The sequence below is a fragment of the Eptesicus fuscus genome, chromosome 20, assembly GCF_027574615.1.
Source record: "Eptesicus fuscus isolate TK198812 chromosome 20, DD_ASM_mEF_20220401, whole genome shotgun sequence".
In the NCBI taxonomy this organism is placed as follows: Eukaryota; Metazoa; Chordata; class Mammalia; order Chiroptera; family Vespertilionidae; genus Eptesicus; species Eptesicus fuscus.
In genome coordinates, this window is record NC_072492.1 from 4,271,421 (window position 1) to 4,289,301 (window position 17,881).

Here is a 17,881-nt window from a genome sequence, read left to right on the forward strand (position 1 = left end):
GGAGAGCTGTGGAGTGAGAGCTGTGCAGCCTGCTATAACTTTCCTCATCAAAGGAAAGAAAGTGCTTAGCTCATGTTCCAGATGAGCCCAGAACAGCTTGTCATAAGAGCAGCAAGGAAGCTAGCAAAGACTTCTAGAGTCATGTCGAAGACTCAGGAACCAGCTTGAAAAGGCTCTCCCTAGCTAGAGAAGAAACAATGTGAGCATTCTTGAGAATATGAGCTGCGGTGGACCAAATCACTTCCAAATCACTTAAATCCATTACAAAACACAGTAACTTTAGTCACGTTTGGAGCATGCAAAGTATCCCATTTATTATTTTGAAAATAATAAAGAAGGGGTAAAAATTCAGAATTTGCCTTGTTTTTTTTTTTTGTTTGTTTTGTTTTGTTTTTCATAAACTGCCCCTCAGTGTAACCCAAGACTTGATAAGAAATGTCTCCTTTTGAAGTATTCTGGATTTGAAAAAAAAAAAAGAAGAAGAAGAAGAAGAAATGATGTAGTTAGAATATTGCCAATTTGAAACTTCTAATAAAATAACTTTTCTAGTCAACAATCATCAACAGCTGCTAACATCACAAAATGAGAAACAATTGGGCATTGCGTACTTACTGATATCTACGACATCATCTTGGAAAAACAAAACTGACCTGGTTAAGGCTCTAGATCTTATGACTGATTTATAGGAAACAGAGGAATAGTTAAAGGACACCATGGAGATGTAATCAGCACCATCTGGGTGTGGAAAATTCAGTTTCTTTTACAAATAAGGAAACAAACTGAGAGAGGGAAGGGGAAGCTGTGCGATAAGAGAGCCTTAAGAGGCACATCCACCAGGTGCAGCGTAGGGGGCCTCATCTGCGTTTGCCATAACCCCTCCAGGCCTTTCTGCTACTCGGGGCCCTGTCAGCTTCGGCTCCTGCTGCTGAGCGCCTATTCTTTCCTTCCCTCCTGTCTGTGTTCCCAGAGAACTGGTTGGATCCTGGTCCTCTTTAGTTGCCAGCCCTGGCAGGTCAGAGACCAGGCAGTAGGCTTCCTGGTGTGATATCAGGTCCCTCTTTGACCTGCTCAGCTGAAGGTGCAGGGCCATGCGGGCCCTGCTAGAATGGGGTGATGTTGTCTAACACCTGGAAGGCAAACTGGGGACCCTGAGGGAACGCTGATAAACTTCTGACCCAAAGCCTTGATTTCACCCTGATTTTCTTTTGTTTTCATAGAAAATCTGAGTGTGCAGGCCAAAGAGATATGTCTGAGTCCATTTAGCCGTGGCTTGGGGAGTGAGGGGGAAAGAATGGCTCACACAGGGAGGGAGGAGCGGGCGTGGGCAAGCTCACCATGGAGCTCCAGGGGGACCTCCCACCAGATCGATGCAGAACCGCCTGGGCTTCCCCTTCGTAGTGGCTCATGTTCTGGAGTTTGCACATCTGGTTCTTCCACTTGTGATTGCGTATCCTTGGGCAAGTCTCTCGACTTCTCTGTGCTTCAGTTTCTTCTTTTGTAAAATGGGGTCTAAAACAGCAGGACCTGCGCGTTAGGTTTGTGTAGAAGACTGAACACAGGGTCAGTGAGTGCATGACAAGTGAGAACAGATCTGGCACTGGGTGCGTGCAGGGGTGACCTTGAGCCAGCTCTGGAACCCCGGGAACCCTAACTCATCTGCCCTGAATGAAAGAACAGGCATGCTCATCCCTGCCTGTTTGGAGGTCATAAGAAGCACCAGTGCTGAGGCTGTGGGGTGCACTGAGGGACCCTGAAGGTGGGGGTGTCTTGGGGCTGGTCAGTGCTAGGGCGGGCCGGGCTTGCCTTGCACCCTCACGCAGCCCATCCTCACAGCCTACCGTCTGTGCGCTGGCAGGTGGCAGGGCTGATGGCCCCCACGTGTCACTTGGGCTCTTTAACCAGTGGGTGCAGGGGTCTGATGCCCCCTGGGCTCTGGCCTGGCCCTTGCAGTGCTGGGTCTATAAGTAGCTCAGACCCCTCCCAGCCACATGGGGCTTCAGGCTCTTGCCTGTGGAGGTTGTTGTGAAACCAGGGAGCAGCTCACTGGCCATCCCCACACCTCAGACCTCTGCTTGCCCCTGGCCTGTGCACACAGAGGTGTCCAGTTTCCCCTACAATGGCCCGGAGAGAACTCAGGCCCTCCCAGACTCTCCCCGCCCCCCCCCCCCCCCCCCCGGCCGTGCGTGCCCTCCTGCATCTCCAACAGCTGGGAGTGGGTTCTGTTCCTGCTTATAGTGTCTTTCATGATGCCCAGGAGATAGGAGAGGCTCGGTCCTACGGGGGGGGGGGTGGGGAGGGAGGGGGCAGTTACAGAGTGAGGAGGGGGGACCTGACTGGAGAAGAGGGGGGATGGGGCAGAGGAAGGCTCTGGATCAGCGATGAGGAGGGTCTGAGGGGCTCTGGCTCGTGGGGAGTAAGGGGAGGCAGTAAGGAACCATTGGGGCACATTGGGTGCATTTTCCCACCATCATGTGATAGCAAAGAGAAAGATCTGCCTTCTAGTCCTGGGCCTGCCCCAGTGTGCACCTCTCTCTCCAGATTCCAGGGGACCCGCAGAAGAAGAGACCACAGGGAGTTATGGTGACGCTGGGGCGGATGAAGTGCTGGCTTTGGTGGCAGAGCCAGGGGACATTGGGGTCCTGGCTGGCAGGCTGTGGCGGGGACTAGCATGGCGGGGCAGCATCCGGGCGATGGCACAGGAGACATTTCAGAGGGGCTCCCAGCGGGTGCGGGGACTGCCAGAGAAGTCGGGCCTGGCTCCGGTGCTGTCCCCAGGCCACCGCAGCAGGGCCAAGGCCACACTTCCCGGACTGCTCCGGCCAGGCCTCCTTGAATCCTGAAGGAGGTTTCAGAGTTGGGGCTGCAGTGAGGTTAGCTGCACAGGAGCCCTGTTGCGAACAGGGACAGACCGCTGGAGGCTGAGGGGCTGATTTCAAACAGCTTCTTGGTGACAGTGATTTTCTGCTGTTTATTCTGAGCATCTGCATCAGGAGAATGCTGAGAGGAGCTTGTTAGAAAGATGAATTCATGAGCCGTACCCCTGATCTACTGAGTCAGAAACTGTGGGGTGGGACCCCACACATTGGGTCTTAATCAGCTTTAGATGGTTCTGGCACTGAGTCCACTACCAGTCTCATCCACCACTGTACCCAGCCAGTCGGATGCACAGGAAATGTTTGTTAGAATGAAGTGACTGACCTCAGTGATCTCACTCCCCCGTCGTGTTAGAGATGTGACGTGAGTCATGTCCATGCAGCTGGTCTAAAGCCCGGCAGGTAAGGCGAGGACGGCGTCCTTGGGTCAGGCTGGGCTCGGGGGAGGAATAGAACAGGACAGAAGATTCAAGGGTGGGCGCATGGCAACTGCTGATGTCACAATGCCCCCATTTACCGGGACTCAGGCTCCTGGACCACCTGTGGTGGCAGAGAGAGCATGGCTGGCAGCAGCAAAGAAACTGATCAAGGGGGACGTGGGATCAAGGACACTGGAACCGTTCCAGACAAAACATAAGCACCTGGAGGAACCACCAAGACACTGAAGGAAGCATGGGGAACCTCAGAAACCTCTCAGGTAAGGGACGCATGGGGAACCTCAGAACCTGTCAGGTAGTGGGCTGAGCGGGAGCACAGGGCGAAGGTAAAAATGCAGAGCCCAGGGCCAGGAGGCCGTGCCCTTCACAGCCATCTGCTGGCTGAGGACTGCGGAGCCCGGCATGAGCGTCGGTGGTCCCGATTCTACTGGCACAGACCCTGGAACCTCGAAACATCCCACAGCCAGGCTTCAGCTCCCCGATTCTGATGAGCTGTCTGCAGAAGACTTGGCTTTTAGGAACAGTCAGGTGACCCCACAGTGCAGTCAGAGTGAGAACTCTACTTGCAGGAATGAACAAACACACGTAACATACCCATGCTTCCTCCTGGATGGTGGGGGTGAGGGGCGAGTTGAGTCCCCTCTGTGATGCCTGGTGTCCAGGCAGAGCTGAGCACCAGGGAGAAGTGAGCGAGCAGGTAAGTGCCTTTTCTGTTCTGTTAGGAAGCTGTTGGGAGGATGGTCAACAGCCACAGGGACAGCAGAGTTTAAAAAGTAATAATGAACATTCAAGTTGCTTATTTAAACATATATAAGAACAGAGAATAAAAAGTGTCAGTAGCCCTAGCTGGTTTGGCTCAGTGGATAGAGCATCGCCCTGAGGACTGGGGGGTCCTGGGTTCGATTCCGGTCAAGGGCACATGCCTGGGTTGTGGGCTCAATCCCCAGTAGGGGGCATGTATGTTCATGTGCACATGTGAACAGCTGATCAATGATTCGCTCTCATCATTGATATTCCTCTCTCTTTCACTCTCTGTCTCTCTCTCTCTCCCTTTCTCTCTGAAATTAATAAAACGTATATTTTTAAAAGTGTCAGTAAATAAGAACAGTTCATAAACCTTATGATCAATGCAGGCCCTGCGGAGTGAGGAGAGGGCAGGAGTCTTATTTATGGGTGAGGAGGTGCTCTCCTCTCCGCTCTGCCAGCCCCAGGTACCACCCAGGGAGGTGTTCCTGCGTCCAGAGACCCGGAGGCCACTCTGTGCTGGCAGCTCTGGTTTGGCATTTGTTTGCGCTCCATTGAGTCAGCATGAGAGAAGCAGAAAAGCAAGGAAGGGCAAGCACATGGGAAGCTGGAGTTCCTGGGTTCAGATTCGATCTGCTTCATGCTGGCAGGGGTGGTGGCTCCTGTTTCAGTGTGCCTGTGCATGTGTGTCTGCCTGTGCGTGTGTGTGTGCGTGTGCACATATGTGTGTGTGTGTTTTGTTGACCTTCTGGGTCTCAGGGTCACAGTCTCCCTCCAAGCCTCCTGACAAGCACTTCACTCTCTTGACGTCTTCTAAGTGCTCTAGTTGCAGAACTTTTGGGCCCCAGAAAGCCGGATCTGCCCTGTGGGGCAGCTCTAGCACCCTCACTTCACCCTCCTGCTGCTGCCATTGGGGTCTGGAGTCCTCAGGCTGAGGGGGGGGGTGGCCTGCAGCTCCCTCCCCATCTCCTTGAACTAAGGGCCCCCTGGCTGCCATATCGGATGGGTGAGTGTGTGTGTGTGTGTTTCTGATGTGTCTGTGTGAGCTTATGTGCTTGTATGTCGGTGCATGTGTATGTCTGTTTCGCTGTGTTTGTCACTGTGTGTATGTGATTGTATCTCTGTGTGTATTTCCATGTGTGCACATGTGCATGCATGTTCATGTACACATGTGAACATGTGTTCTGTGTATGTCTGAGTGCCTGTGTGTGCATGTTTGTGTGTATGGTCCTATGTGTATTTGTGTATTTCTATGTGTGCCTGAGTGTATATGTGTGTTAGTGTCTATGTGTATTTCTGAGTGTATCTGTGTGTATCTCTGTGCATGTGTGAGTGTGTGTATCTCTGTTCGTGTGCATGCATGTACCCATGTGTTTATGTATCTGTGTGCCTGTGTGGCGTGTCTCTGGGTGTACACCGGTGTTTATGTGTATTTGTGTGTGTGTGTGCCTTTGTGTTTGTGTGTCTGTCTCTGTATTTGTATGCCTGCATGCCCACACTTTCCAGAGGCCCCTGCTGGCTGTGCCTTCTGCTCCTCCCGCAGTGACAGTCAGAGTCGAGGATGGACACGAGGCTGTGAGGCCCTGGGGAGTGTGGAAAGAGCAGCAGCTGGCCCAGGCCACTCCCTGGGAGTTTTGGTAGAAAAGGAGAAAAATAGAAGTCAGGAAGCTTGGGGTCAAGGAAAGAATTTTTCAGAGGAGCGGGAGACTTGGGAATAATTGAAAGCAGAAAGGGAGGGGACAGTGGAGAGGGACACTTGGCAATGCTGGAGAGGAGGCCGGGAGTGAGGCTGTATGGGAGAGGCTGGAGGAGTGTGGGGTCAGGAGTGGAAAATGGGTATCAGCCCAACCGCTCTCATCCCAGGACTGGTACCAGGCTTGGAGAGAGCTGAGACCCCAGCACCCGGGGCTGTCACAGTCGGGAATGGACTCCACCAGCAAAGGAGCCGACAGAATAAGCAAGCTTAGAAAAGGCAGACACCCATGCACCCATGTATGTTCACTTCCTCATGGGACTCCCGCCAGGGCTAAGTCTCTGCCTTTTACAGGCTCAGGATCCATTGGGATATGGATGTATCAGTCGCACTTGAAAGCTTGCCTAGCACATGAGTCTTCACCCCTGCCCATGCCCATGTCCATGCCCATTCCTATTCCCAAACCTGTCTCCTCACCCTCCCCAAGCCCATCCTCATCTGCATCCTTGTGCCCACCCCCCTTTCCATCCCCATTCCTATGCCCATCCCCATGCTCATGTCCAACCCCATGTCTATTCCCATCCCCATTCCCATGTCCATCCCCTATCCTGTGCCCATCCCCATGCCCATGCATATCCCCTGCCCATCCAATCACCACTTTACCAGAGAAAAATGAGGTGAGGAGAGGTCAGTAACTAGCTCAGAGTTACACAGCTGGCTAATGCCAGAACCAGGACTTGAACCTAGCATCATCTGATACCAAGGTCCACACTTGAACTCCCATGACATATTCTCAGATGGTCCCTGGCCCCGTCTGAGTTCTGACTTTATTGAGTGTTTGACCTTCAATATTGATTTGTCTGCTCCTGACTTGGCCCTTCACTGTTCAAACTTCAGTCAGCTTATGCATCTCAGCTCAGACTTTTCCACCAGCTACTGGCCCCCCACTTGACCCTTGTCCTACTTCTTCCCTGGACATCAAGGGACTTCCTCAGACCTAGTTTCCCTCAGACCACCACATCTCTGATGACAGTACCTACAGGTAGGCAGGCAGGAAGACAGGCTCAAAGGAAGGTGTTGAGGAGATATTATAAGTTGAATGGGCCAACCTCACATCCAGTACGTGGCCTGGTGGGGAGTCCGCTGTGGAGGGAGAAGGTGGGCAGTGAATCCATGGCTCACCATGGGTGCAGCTGTTTGGAATGTGCTAGGGAATCAATGAGAAAGGAATAAAGGTTTGTTAAATTACAGTGAGTTGAAACCAGACAACAGAATGTGTACTAGGAGGTCAGGCTGGCTGCCTGGAAAATACTTGGCCTACTTTGATTTTCAATTTCCATTGTTTCTTTCTAAAATAAATGTTCATTTTACCTTTGTAATTCTTAAGGTTTTTAGAAACATAAGAAAGAATGATTTTATTCTGGGTTTAGAGACTTGCTTTTGGCCTTAGAGAAACAAGGGCCAATTTGTTAATTACAGCCCAAAGCCACGGGCTGATGGCCAGGCCCCTGAGAGGTGCAGGCTGCCTGCAGTGCATCTCAGACACTGTGTTCATCTCCAGCCAGGCCCTGCGGCCCATTGTTCCACTCACACTGGAAGGCTCTAAGCCTCCCCACCCCACTGCCCCTTGTTTTTCCACTACACTCTGGTCTTTTGTCTCTTCTTCCCCACCTCAATCCAAGTTTCCTCACTGATGCTAAAGAGAATCTCTCTCTCTCTCTCAAACACACACACACCCATCCCCACACACCCACCTAAACATACACCTACACACACTCACCCAACACCCACACACTCACACCCATACCCAATATACCCATACATACCCACATACTCACCCAAACACATACACCACACACCCACACACCCACACACATATACCTACAACTATTCACACCCACATCTACCCATCCATTCCCACATACTCGCATGCATTGTATGCATATCCACACCCTCTCATATACATACCCTCATTCCCTCCACACATATACACCCACACTCAGACATACACAACACATATACACACACACACCACATTCACCGCCCCCTCCCGCACTGGTAACCCTAAAATCATGGTAACAGTGGTTGGCTTATCAGTAACAGCCAAACAATTCTACACAATCTTCCATTTCCATACTTTCAGCACTTTTTACTTTATTCCTTCCCACCCCCTTGTCCAGCTCTACCACCCTTACATCTTAGAAAATATATTTAAATGCGAAATTACATCAAGTGCACAAAGACATACAGCTTACATCTTTGTGATTTAGCAAAAATGGCCACCTGGTAATAATCCCTCAAGTCAAGAAATAAGGCACTGCTAACCCCCGAGTTCTCCCAGGTCCTCCCACTACTTACCTCTTATCTAAGTCTCAGAGGTAACTACTCTCTGAAATTTGTGGTATTCCCACCCTTGCTTTACACTGAAGAAATGTAGCCCCAATTACTATAGTTTGCCTGACTTCTTTCACTCAAGATTATGTTTGTGAGAGTCATTGTGGTTACACATAGTTATAGCTTATTTATATTCATTGCTATAATGTATTCCATTGAATGAATATGCCACTGTCCATTCTATTCCAGCCCACTGTCCAGTTCACTCTATGTAGATATTTGGGTCATTTCCAGTTTGGGGCTATTATAAGTAGTGCGGTTATAGACATTCTTGACCTTGCATTTTCATGTCACACATATCTGACCTGGGTGTGGAACTGCTTGTACATAGAGTGGGTATAAGTTTATCTTTAGTAGATGATGTCAATATTTTCAATTTATGTTCCCACTGGCAGTCTCATGGGCATTCTCATCGCTGTATATCTTCTCTCCACTTGACAGTGTTAATTTTAAAAAATTAGCCATTCTAATGGCAGTATCTCATTGTAGTTATAATGCATATTCCCTAGAGGTTGAGTATCTTTTCATTTGTTTATTTTACCATTTTGATATAATCTTTTGTTATGAACCTATTCATGTCTTGACCATTTTTTTATTTTTATTTTTTGGTCTTTTAAAACTTGATTGTAGTTTTTTTTTTTTTAAATTTTAAATATATTCCGTATACAAGTCCTTTTTGGTTATTAGAGTACAAGAATCTTCTCCCGTACTGAGGCTTGCCTTTTCATTTTCTTAATGGTATCTCTCAGTGAACAGAAATTCTTAACTTTAAGAAATATCCTTCTGCCCTGCTGGTGGGGAGATATTTCCCTTTGCTATCTCCTAGAGGCTTTGCTGTTTAGTTCTACCATTGCAAACACTTATAAGTACAACCCACCTGGACTTGATTTCTTGCATCTTTTGAGAGGGAAGGAATTAGTTGTAATTATTTTTCCATGCGGATATTCACGTGATCCAGTATTTTCAATACCTTCCTTCCCTCACCACTCTGCTGAGCCACAAGGAAACTTCTCTGAGCTTTCTGGTCTATACTATGTGTCTGTTTATCAGTGGTTACACCAGTTCTGCACTGTTTTGAATGATTTGGGGTTTATGCATTTTTAAAACTAATGTAATATGTTCTTCAAGTTTGTTCATCTTTAAGATTGCCTTCTCTATTCTTACCTCTTTTTATGTTCATTTAAAACTTAAAATCAGCTTGTCGGTTGCTACTAACAATACTGTTAGAATTTTGCTTAAGATTATATCGAATCTATGGCTCAATTTGAGGAGAATTGACATTTTTACAATAAACACGGTACATTTCTCCATTTATTTAGATTTGTACATCTTTTGTTAGACTCATTCTTAACTTTGATATTTTTGAAGCATTTGTATCATTTTAGATATTTTATTTTATGTCTATGTCTGATATTTAGAAATGCAAGTTATTTTTGTTTGCTGTTATGTCAGAAACTTGGCTAAACTCGCTATTTCTTATGGCTTGCGTACATATTTGTTTGGGTTTCTACACATACAATCATAGAGTACCAGTGAAGGACAGTGGGTTTAGAATAGCACTGACTTGGTTTTGAATTTTAACATCACCATCTGATAAATGTAGGACTTTGAAAACATTGCTTGAGTTTTTTGAGGCTGTTTCCCTTGCTACAGAATGGTGGTACTCTTATAGGTTCCAGTAAGGAATGAATGAGATGGAGCATCTGTTCCTTGAGCAGGGCTGGCCAGGCCTCCATTAGGATCTGTTGTTACAGACATGGCCCTCATTTCCTCCCTCCCCATGATCTCCACAGTGTGTCAAAGGCTGGTGTTTATCCTCTCATTTAATGGAATTACCCTCCTAAATGCATTTCTAGTGTCACCTCCAATGGGCTCGTCCTTGAGTCTCTTGACATTCCTGTGGCCATTGACATGTCCATCCCTGTGATGTCTTTTTTTCTGACACCAAATGTGTGATGGTTCACACACCACCCAAGTCTTCGATTATCAAACACCAATGGGGTGTTCTAGGATTCAATTCAAATATGACACTAACAATGCAAAGTTAGCATAGACCCCACAAAGTTTAGGGGCTTTGTCCCATAAGACTGCCCTCACTTCAGACACTAGTTTAAAGTTCCAGAGACCACCTGTTCTTCTAATTGGCTATAAATTCAGGGGTTCCCATGACCCCTTCCTCTGGTTTGATCATTTGGTAGAATGATTCACAGAGCTTAGGACAATGCTTTGATTAGGTTCACCAATTTATTATAAATGCTGCAAGTCAGGAACAGCCGCATGGAAGAGATGGGCTGACACCGAGCTTCCATGCCCCTTCAGGCATGCCACCTTCCCAGCACAGCCATGTGTCCACACACCAGGGAGCTCCCTGAACCCCAGTTTACAGGGATTTTATAGAGGTTCATTATGTAGCCACAATGGATCAGATCATTGACCACTGGTGAGCGACTCAGTCTCCATCCCTTCCCCTCATGGTGGTTGGGATGGGGCCAAAAGTCCGGGCCCTTGAATCACACAGCTAGTCTTTCTGGCCATGGGCCTCATTTGAAGCTATCCAGGGGTCCTCCATGGCCATATCATTAGCCTACAAAAGACATATGTCTCCAAGGTTTTAGGAGCTCTGTGCCAGGAAGAGAGCAAAGACAGAACAATTTTTTAAAATAATTTTATTATACCACATCCTTCTCTCTGGTGGATTCCACCCAGTCATGGTTCAAGTATCAGTCCCTTTCTCAACTCATTTTAAGCAAATGAGGTATATGATGATCTTTGTCCTCATTATTAACCAAACCTATTCCTATAACCATGGCCATTTCCTTGGATACCAAATTCATATGACCAATTGCTCATTGGGCACACTTCCTGGGTTTTCTACAATGCCTCAAGTGAAACTAAGCACTCTTTTCCCACAATGGATCTTCTCTGTTGCTCTTCTCCATCACCCATCTCAGAGACCTGAGTATCATCCTAGACCCCATCTCTCTTCCATCCCTATAGTTAGTTGTGATTGCATTCTGTTCCCCTATGTTCATTTTCACTGCCATTAATTTGGTTCAGTTTCTCATATATTTCCCCCTAGTTGGCAAGGAGCTTATTTACTGACTTTTATCCTCCAACCTTGTTGGCCTCCAGTCCATTATTATAGGGGTTATTAAGGTATCCGCAGATGCTGTAACAAATAACTGTCCACATATCAGGGACTTCGCACAATAGAAGTATAATTCAATTGGGTGTTTTGTGGTCAACTGCCATGTGTTGGTTCAGTGATCCAGGTTCCTTCCATTGTGTGGTTCTATCTCCTGGGAACTTGGATTCCTTTACTTCAAGTTTATGAACAGAGAAAGAGAATGAAGGGTCACATTGGAGCAAGGTCTGCAGATTGCCAGAACTCAGAAACAAGACTTCCTAGATACAAAGTGGGGGAAATAGAATTATTGGCTGGGCAATTGATTTCCAGCATCAAATTGATACGAAGGACAGGAGGTACAAGTCCTTGGTGGATAGCGATAGGTCTCTGCCATGGGTGTTTTTCTAAAAGCCAAAGCTGACAATGCTGCTCCCTGCTTAAAGCCATTCAACAGTCACCACAGTGCCCAAGCTGAAGGTACCTCTTCAGCATGAATGCTCCAGGTGAGGAAACAGGGAGCACAGCACACCAAGGCGGGACCTTCTTAGATTGACTTCCACCTTTGTTTACAAACTAACTTCTCCCTACAACCCTCTCCCTCCTCCTGTGTGCACTCTATGTGTTGGCCATGGAGTCTAGTCACATGGGTTCTGGTGCCAGGTGCCCACAACCAGCCCTGGCTTCACCACAAGAGGTGTATGGCTTTGAGCAAGTCACTAAAACTCCATTTGCCTCAATTTTACCCTCTGTAAGAGGGGCTCAAAGTAGCACTTAACTCATGGGTGTATTGGGAAGGCTCAGCAAGTTAATACATGTAAAACATGGGCACCCATGCTATGAGCTATTAGCAGTAGTAGTAGCAGTTGTCATCAGAGGAGAATGTAGAGAAGATCATAGATTTAAGATACTGTATTTCTGCAGGCTGAGTTGATGTGGCTTGATGATAAATTGGATTCTGAGGATGAAGTAAAGTTGAAAGAGATTCCTATTTCTTTTGGCAAATGGCGTGTTGTTGTGCTGTTTAATAAAACATGGGAGACCAATGAAGGAGCAGGTGTGGAGTGTGTGTGTATGTGGAATAGAGTAGTTATGAGGCACTGTCAGCATCCAAGCAGAGCTATCCCATTGGGAATTTGTTATGTAAGCCTGGAGTTCAGATAAGAGTCCATGGCTGGAGACACGTGTGGGAGCGTGGCACAGTAATGAGGTCACCCTGAGAGGGTGTGCCGTGGGGAAGAGACAGGCACCCAGGACTGAAGTGGAGCAGAGGAGCAGGAACCAGCAAAGAGCCTGAAAGTGCAGGCAGTGAGGTGGTGACCCCAGGCAGAGGGGGAGGGATGGAGCTGGGGGAAGAGGGGTTTGGAGAGTGGCCGGAGGTTCCATAGCTGCAATAGGCCAGACAAGCTGGGTGGTAAATGCAAAATAGGTAATTGGGTTTGGCAACATGGAAGACATTTGCTGAATGGACAACTGAGATTTTACTTCATCGGTTGGTACTTTCATTTAAAAATCAACTCAGAAAGTCTAGTATTATAATCTCCTTGATGCCCACCAAGATTTAGGTGAGGAGGACACCCCAAAGACAACAATCTTCTCAAAGTAGCCTTCAAACGAAGCCACGAGGCACAAGTTGAAAGACATCCCACTTGTTTGATTGCTTAGAAACCACCAGTAAAAGGTGTCCAACATGAAGAAGTGTTTCTGAAACTGGAATCAATGTTTCCAGTGACATCACAGTTTGGCACAGCTGTTCTGAATCTAGGAGCATATTAACGCACCATTTCTATGACGTGCCTGAAGCAAACCATTAACCTTTCTGCTTTTCTGTTCTCTGGTGAGGAGAACACAGATAAGATTGGGTGATTCTTAAACTTCCTTCTCAAACTTTCAAAGGCATCAGCATCACCAAGAGGGCATATTAAAATACAGTGCCTGGGCCCCACCTCAGAGTGTCGGATGTAGGCCAGGGTGGGACCAGAGAAAATGCATTTCTAACACGCTGCCATGATGCTGCTGCTGCTGGTCCCCAGACCACCCTGAGGAACCCTGTCCAGATCCCATGCTCCCTGAGAGGAGGGATGATGTCCCTCTGGCTTTCCTGGTTCTTAGGAGGCACTTGATAAATTTGCATAAAAATGAGGGAATTAAATGCACCTCTGTGGACCCCTAAGGGCTGATGCTGAGGTGAGAGCTGTGCTGAGTCAGAGAAAGGCTGTCCCTGGATTTGCTCCTGGGCAGCCCTGCAGGGCTCTGCTTGGAGCTCCTGTGGCCAAGCAGCCACCTGTGGACTCAGCATTCTTGGGGAGCCCTTTCTAACCTGCAGGGTTTTGTTTTGATTGTAGGAGTCCTTTAACAATTCAGCTCATGGCTGCAGCTTTTTGTGCAGGGGTTTAGGCAGAGGAACACAATGACACAGCGATTTGAGGGATAACCTTTTTCCTGGACCCATGCGTGGCCCCTGATGAGTCAAGTGCTGCTCTCTGCTCTCCGGGCAGAGGAAACCGCTGGGGCCTGGCCCCTGGCTTCTGAGAGGTGGAGTGAGTTAGGTCTCCCTCAAGGCTCCGTGACTGCTGGTGGCCACAGCCCATCGCGCACACGTCTTCTGGTGCAGGCCCTGCGCCCTCCCTGTGCACAGAGCCCCTTTCTTCCTGCAGGAAAAGTGCTTCTTTCACAGCCTGCCGCAGGCCCAGGAGCCCAAAGTCCCAGACGTCCTGACCTGCTCAGCTCTACCGGGACGTGCCTCCTGTTTTCCCAGGGTCAGGGACCGTGCGGCTTCTGCATGCAGGCTGGGTCCTGTGGGCTCCTGTGGGTTCCGTAGCTGTACGGGGAAAAGCCCAGGTGCTGACCTCCCAGCCTCGACTGCGGCTCAGCCAGAAAGCAGCTCTGGAGTCCCCGGCCCTCCCAGGCCGCAGCCCAGGCAGAGCCGCTGCTGATCTCAACCCTGCTGGCTGCACATTCTTGGGTGATGAGGAGGATTCCAGTGTTTACTTGGAACAATGTTTTCCTGTGTCTGAACCGGCAGGGTGCTAAATTCTTCCAGATTTCTGGCTCCACGCGGCAGCTGCATGGACAGACTCGGGTCTATGGCAGCTGGCGGGCAGTGGAAGCGGGCCCGCTGGGCGCCTTCAGTGTCTGGAATTCCATGTGGTGGATGGAGACACTGTGAGCCCGGCTCCGTGGGCCCCGCTCAGAACGCTCACTGCGCTTTCGCATTTCCCACCCTTCCGAGCAAAAATCCGCTTTCCTTTTGAAATGCGGTGGGGAGCGAAAGCCAGCCCAGTTCTGACGGTCGGGCTTGCAGCGTTTGCTCTGCAGTATAAACCCAGGAGCTGGGCTCCTGAGGGATTCCTTTGGTGGGTCCTGGCAATGTGAGTGCATCCGGTTTCTGGGGCCTGCTGTGCCAGGAGTGCAGAGCCAGATGGAGCTGAGGGTGGCAAACCTGAATCCCCATTTCTACCCAGGAGGAAACTGAGGCCCAGGGAGGTCTAATGACACGAGGGATAGAAAGTCAGGCTGGAAAGACCTGTCCCCAGCATGGCTGGTTAAAGCTCTCAGAACCAGGCCGTTGGAGACTGGTCGCCTGTACCTATTGCTATGATTCATTGCTGAGCAAGATGACCAATGACGACATAACCCATGAGAGACATTCTTCCCTGTAAGTGTTGATAAATCAATGGCTGGAAGGACACCGAGAACTTCAGGAAACCAATAGAATCATTTCAAAGATAACGGTGCCCTTTTCTTCCGCTTCGAATAGCAAAGAGTTTCTTCATCCAGTGTTCTGGGCTGAGGAGCACTCGGGGGCACTCCCGGACCCACGGCGACTCACATCTTTGGTGAAGCTCCGGCCTCTGCACAGGTGCTGTTCAGCCTCTTTTTTTGTTTGTTTGTTTTCTCACCCAAAGTCATGTTTGTATTGATTTGAGAGAGAGAGGAAGGGAGAGAGAGAAACATCGATCAGTTGCCTTTCCATACATGCCCCAACCAGGGATTAAACCTGAAACCTCAGTATGTGCCCTGACTGGGATCAAACCCACAACTTTTCAGTGTCTGGCATGGCACTCCAACCCACTGAGCCACACTGGCCAGCACCATTCAGCCTCTTCAATCAGAACAGCCCAAATGCGAGTATGGCATGGGGCAGACGGTGGCCTTGAAACTCATATCATTCTAGACCCTGTGCTCTCAGACCCCGAAGCCCCTTTTATGGTGTGTGTGTGTGTGTGTGTGTGTGTGTGTGTGTGTGTGTGTGTGTATGCACGTGTGAGCTTGTGCAGGCCCAGCAGGAAGGGAAGGTCGGTGGCAGCCCTGACCTCAGGACCTGGTGGAGGCCATATAGTTGTTTACATAGTGGGGTTGGATAAAACAGTTCCCCGAGAGAACTTGTCATTTGATCTGGCTGCTTTCGCAAAGCCATTTTGATGCCAAGGATATGTTTACTTGGTCTTAAAAACAAACCATTAAAACTTCAGCTTTCTGTACCCCTCAAGTAATGTGCAAAGCAGGCACCCTCGCAGCAGCTCTGGGTCCCCTTCACACTTTGTCCCCTCCCTCCCTCCAGCCCCGACCCCTCTGGCAGAGTAAGTCTGCCGTCTCAAAATGGCCGCTTCAAAATTGATGACGGCTTCATTTTTTGCTATTTTATAACTCACGTGTGTTCTCCTCTCAGTAGCAATGGTTTTGTCCTGTAGAGATGGGGCGGGAGGAGTGGGGAGGGAGGGTGGGTGAGAGGAGTGGTTACTCAGTGGAGGGGCTCCCACGGCTGGTGGATGCAAGCCCTCCGCTGTGCAGCCTCATGCAGGAGTTTCCTCTGAATGGCGGGTAGGGTCTTGTGTAACGAATTACCCCACACCAGTTGCTTGAAGCAAACATTTGTCCTAGTTTCTCTGTGCCTGGAATCTGGGTCAAACCCACAACTTTTCAGTGTATGGCATGGCACTCCAACCCACTGAGCCACACTGGCCAGCACCATTCAGCCTCTTCAATCAGAACAGCCCAAATGCGAGTATGGCATGGGGCAGACGGTGGGCACAACTTGCTCTGTGCCTCTGTCTGCAGGAGGGACGGGCATGGTTCTGGCTGGGGCTGTGGTCCCACCTGGAGGCTCAGTGGCAGGAGGCTCCACTCCACACACACATAATTACTGGCGAGATCAAGTCCTCACAGCCTGCTCCATTAAGGGCCTCCAATCCTGGCTGTTGTCTGGAAACCTCCCTCAGTCCCCTGGCATGCCGGCTTCTCCAGAGGGAAGCTCATCGTATAGCTTCCCACAGAATGAATGAGATGGGGGAGAGAGAGAGTTCAAGATGGAAGCCAAACTTCTGTAACCTAATCTCAGAAGTAGCATCCTGTCACTTTTGCGTATTCTATTTGTTAGAAGTGAGCTGCTGCTCAAGGGGAACTTTTCATCAGCATGCGGGCACCAGGAGGTGGACCAATAGGGCCATCCTGGAGGCTGCCTCCTTGAGGCGCCGGGAGCCCAGCTGCTGTGGAGCCTGTGCAGCCTGTGGGCTGGCTGCCCTGCAGTTCTGACCAGCCAGTGGCCATGACGGGCAGAGGGAGCTAGTTCCGTGTCCACTCCTTGGAGCTTTGTTGTCCTAGCATCCGGGAGACTTCTCAGAGAAACATCGATTGCTTGAGATTGAACCTGCTACCTAGGTATGTGCCCTGACCGGGAATCGAACCTGCAACCTTTTGGTGCACAGGATGATGCTCCAACCAACTGAGCCCCCCAGCCAGGGTAATCATGAAGTATTTTTATCTGAATTAATTGGATCATCATAACATCTATTGAGGCAGGATGTTTCTCATCCTGGATATGAGAAAACTGAAGTTCAGAAAGTTTAAGAACTGGCTTAAGATTAGACATAAAAAGGTGAAGCTGGATTTCAAAAGCAATTCTCCCGACTCTAAGTCCCGTCTCCACCCCATGTCCCCTTTAACACTGCCTGCATTCCTCAGTCTCCAGATTATTCCCAGTAGGAATTTGGCGAGATTTCTTGGCCCAGTGTCACTCATTAAGTCATTCCAGAGCAGGCTGCAGAGACCTGAGAAGGGACATAGATCTCAGCCAGGACAGGGGTGTCAACACTGGAGGCTGCATGGAAGACATGGCTGCTGACTCGAGTTAGTCACACAGGGTGTGTGTGTGAGTGGGTGTGTGCACATGCATGTGTGCACATATCTGTGCATGCTGAGTGTGTGGGTCATCCCAGAGAACATTCATATTTCCCACTCAGGGCTCTGTGTGTACATGTGTATGTGGACACATGTCTACAAGTGAACACAGATGCCTCAGAACTACTCAAGGTCAAGAATGCTCTGCAGAGGGTCTCCTTTGTGAGCAGAAGGATAAGTGGTATAAAGAGGGCTGTTTGGGTCTGCAAAATGGAGCGGGCGGGGTGGGGTAGCGAGATGTGGGGGCAGCAGTGTGGCAGCATTTGTGTTGCGGGGTCCCCCAAGTCCATCTTCTGACCTCCTGCTGTTCCAGTCTCTTTCCCGAGCTTCACTTACTGACCTGTTTTTGATGGGATGCATTCTGTTACTAATTGCTCCAGCCTGCAAGTTGGACTGGCTGTTTGGCATTGTGGAGGATACCACAGTCATACATGCT

At 49.2% G+C, this 17,881-nt stretch overlaps 1 protein-coding gene and 1 long non-coding RNA gene across 2 annotated transcripts in view; one reads left to right on the forward strand and one right to left on the reverse strand.

Moving 5' to 3' along the window:
• Positions 1–288: 288 nt before the first annotated feature.
• Positions 289–3,331, reverse strand: LOC114228311 (uncharacterized). Its single transcript, XR_003614457.2, has 3 exons — positions 3,199–3,331; positions 1,335–1,509; positions 289–455 (listed from the first exon to the last, which is right to left on the reverse strand). It is a non-coding gene; the product is annotated as an uncharacterized LOC114228311 (long non-coding RNA).
• Positions 3,332–3,416: 85 nt separating this feature from the next.
• CDRT4 (CMT1A duplicated region transcript 4) overlaps positions 3,417–17,881 on the forward strand; it is a 29,481-nt gene continuing 15,016 nt past the window's right edge. Inside the window, exon 1 of the mRNA XM_028133877.2 lies at positions 3,417–3,570. Coding sequence (XP_027989678.1) covers positions 3,546–3,570 — 25 coding nt within the window. The 5' untranslated portion in view covers positions 3,417–3,545. The remainder of the gene's footprint in view (positions 3,571–17,881) is intronic.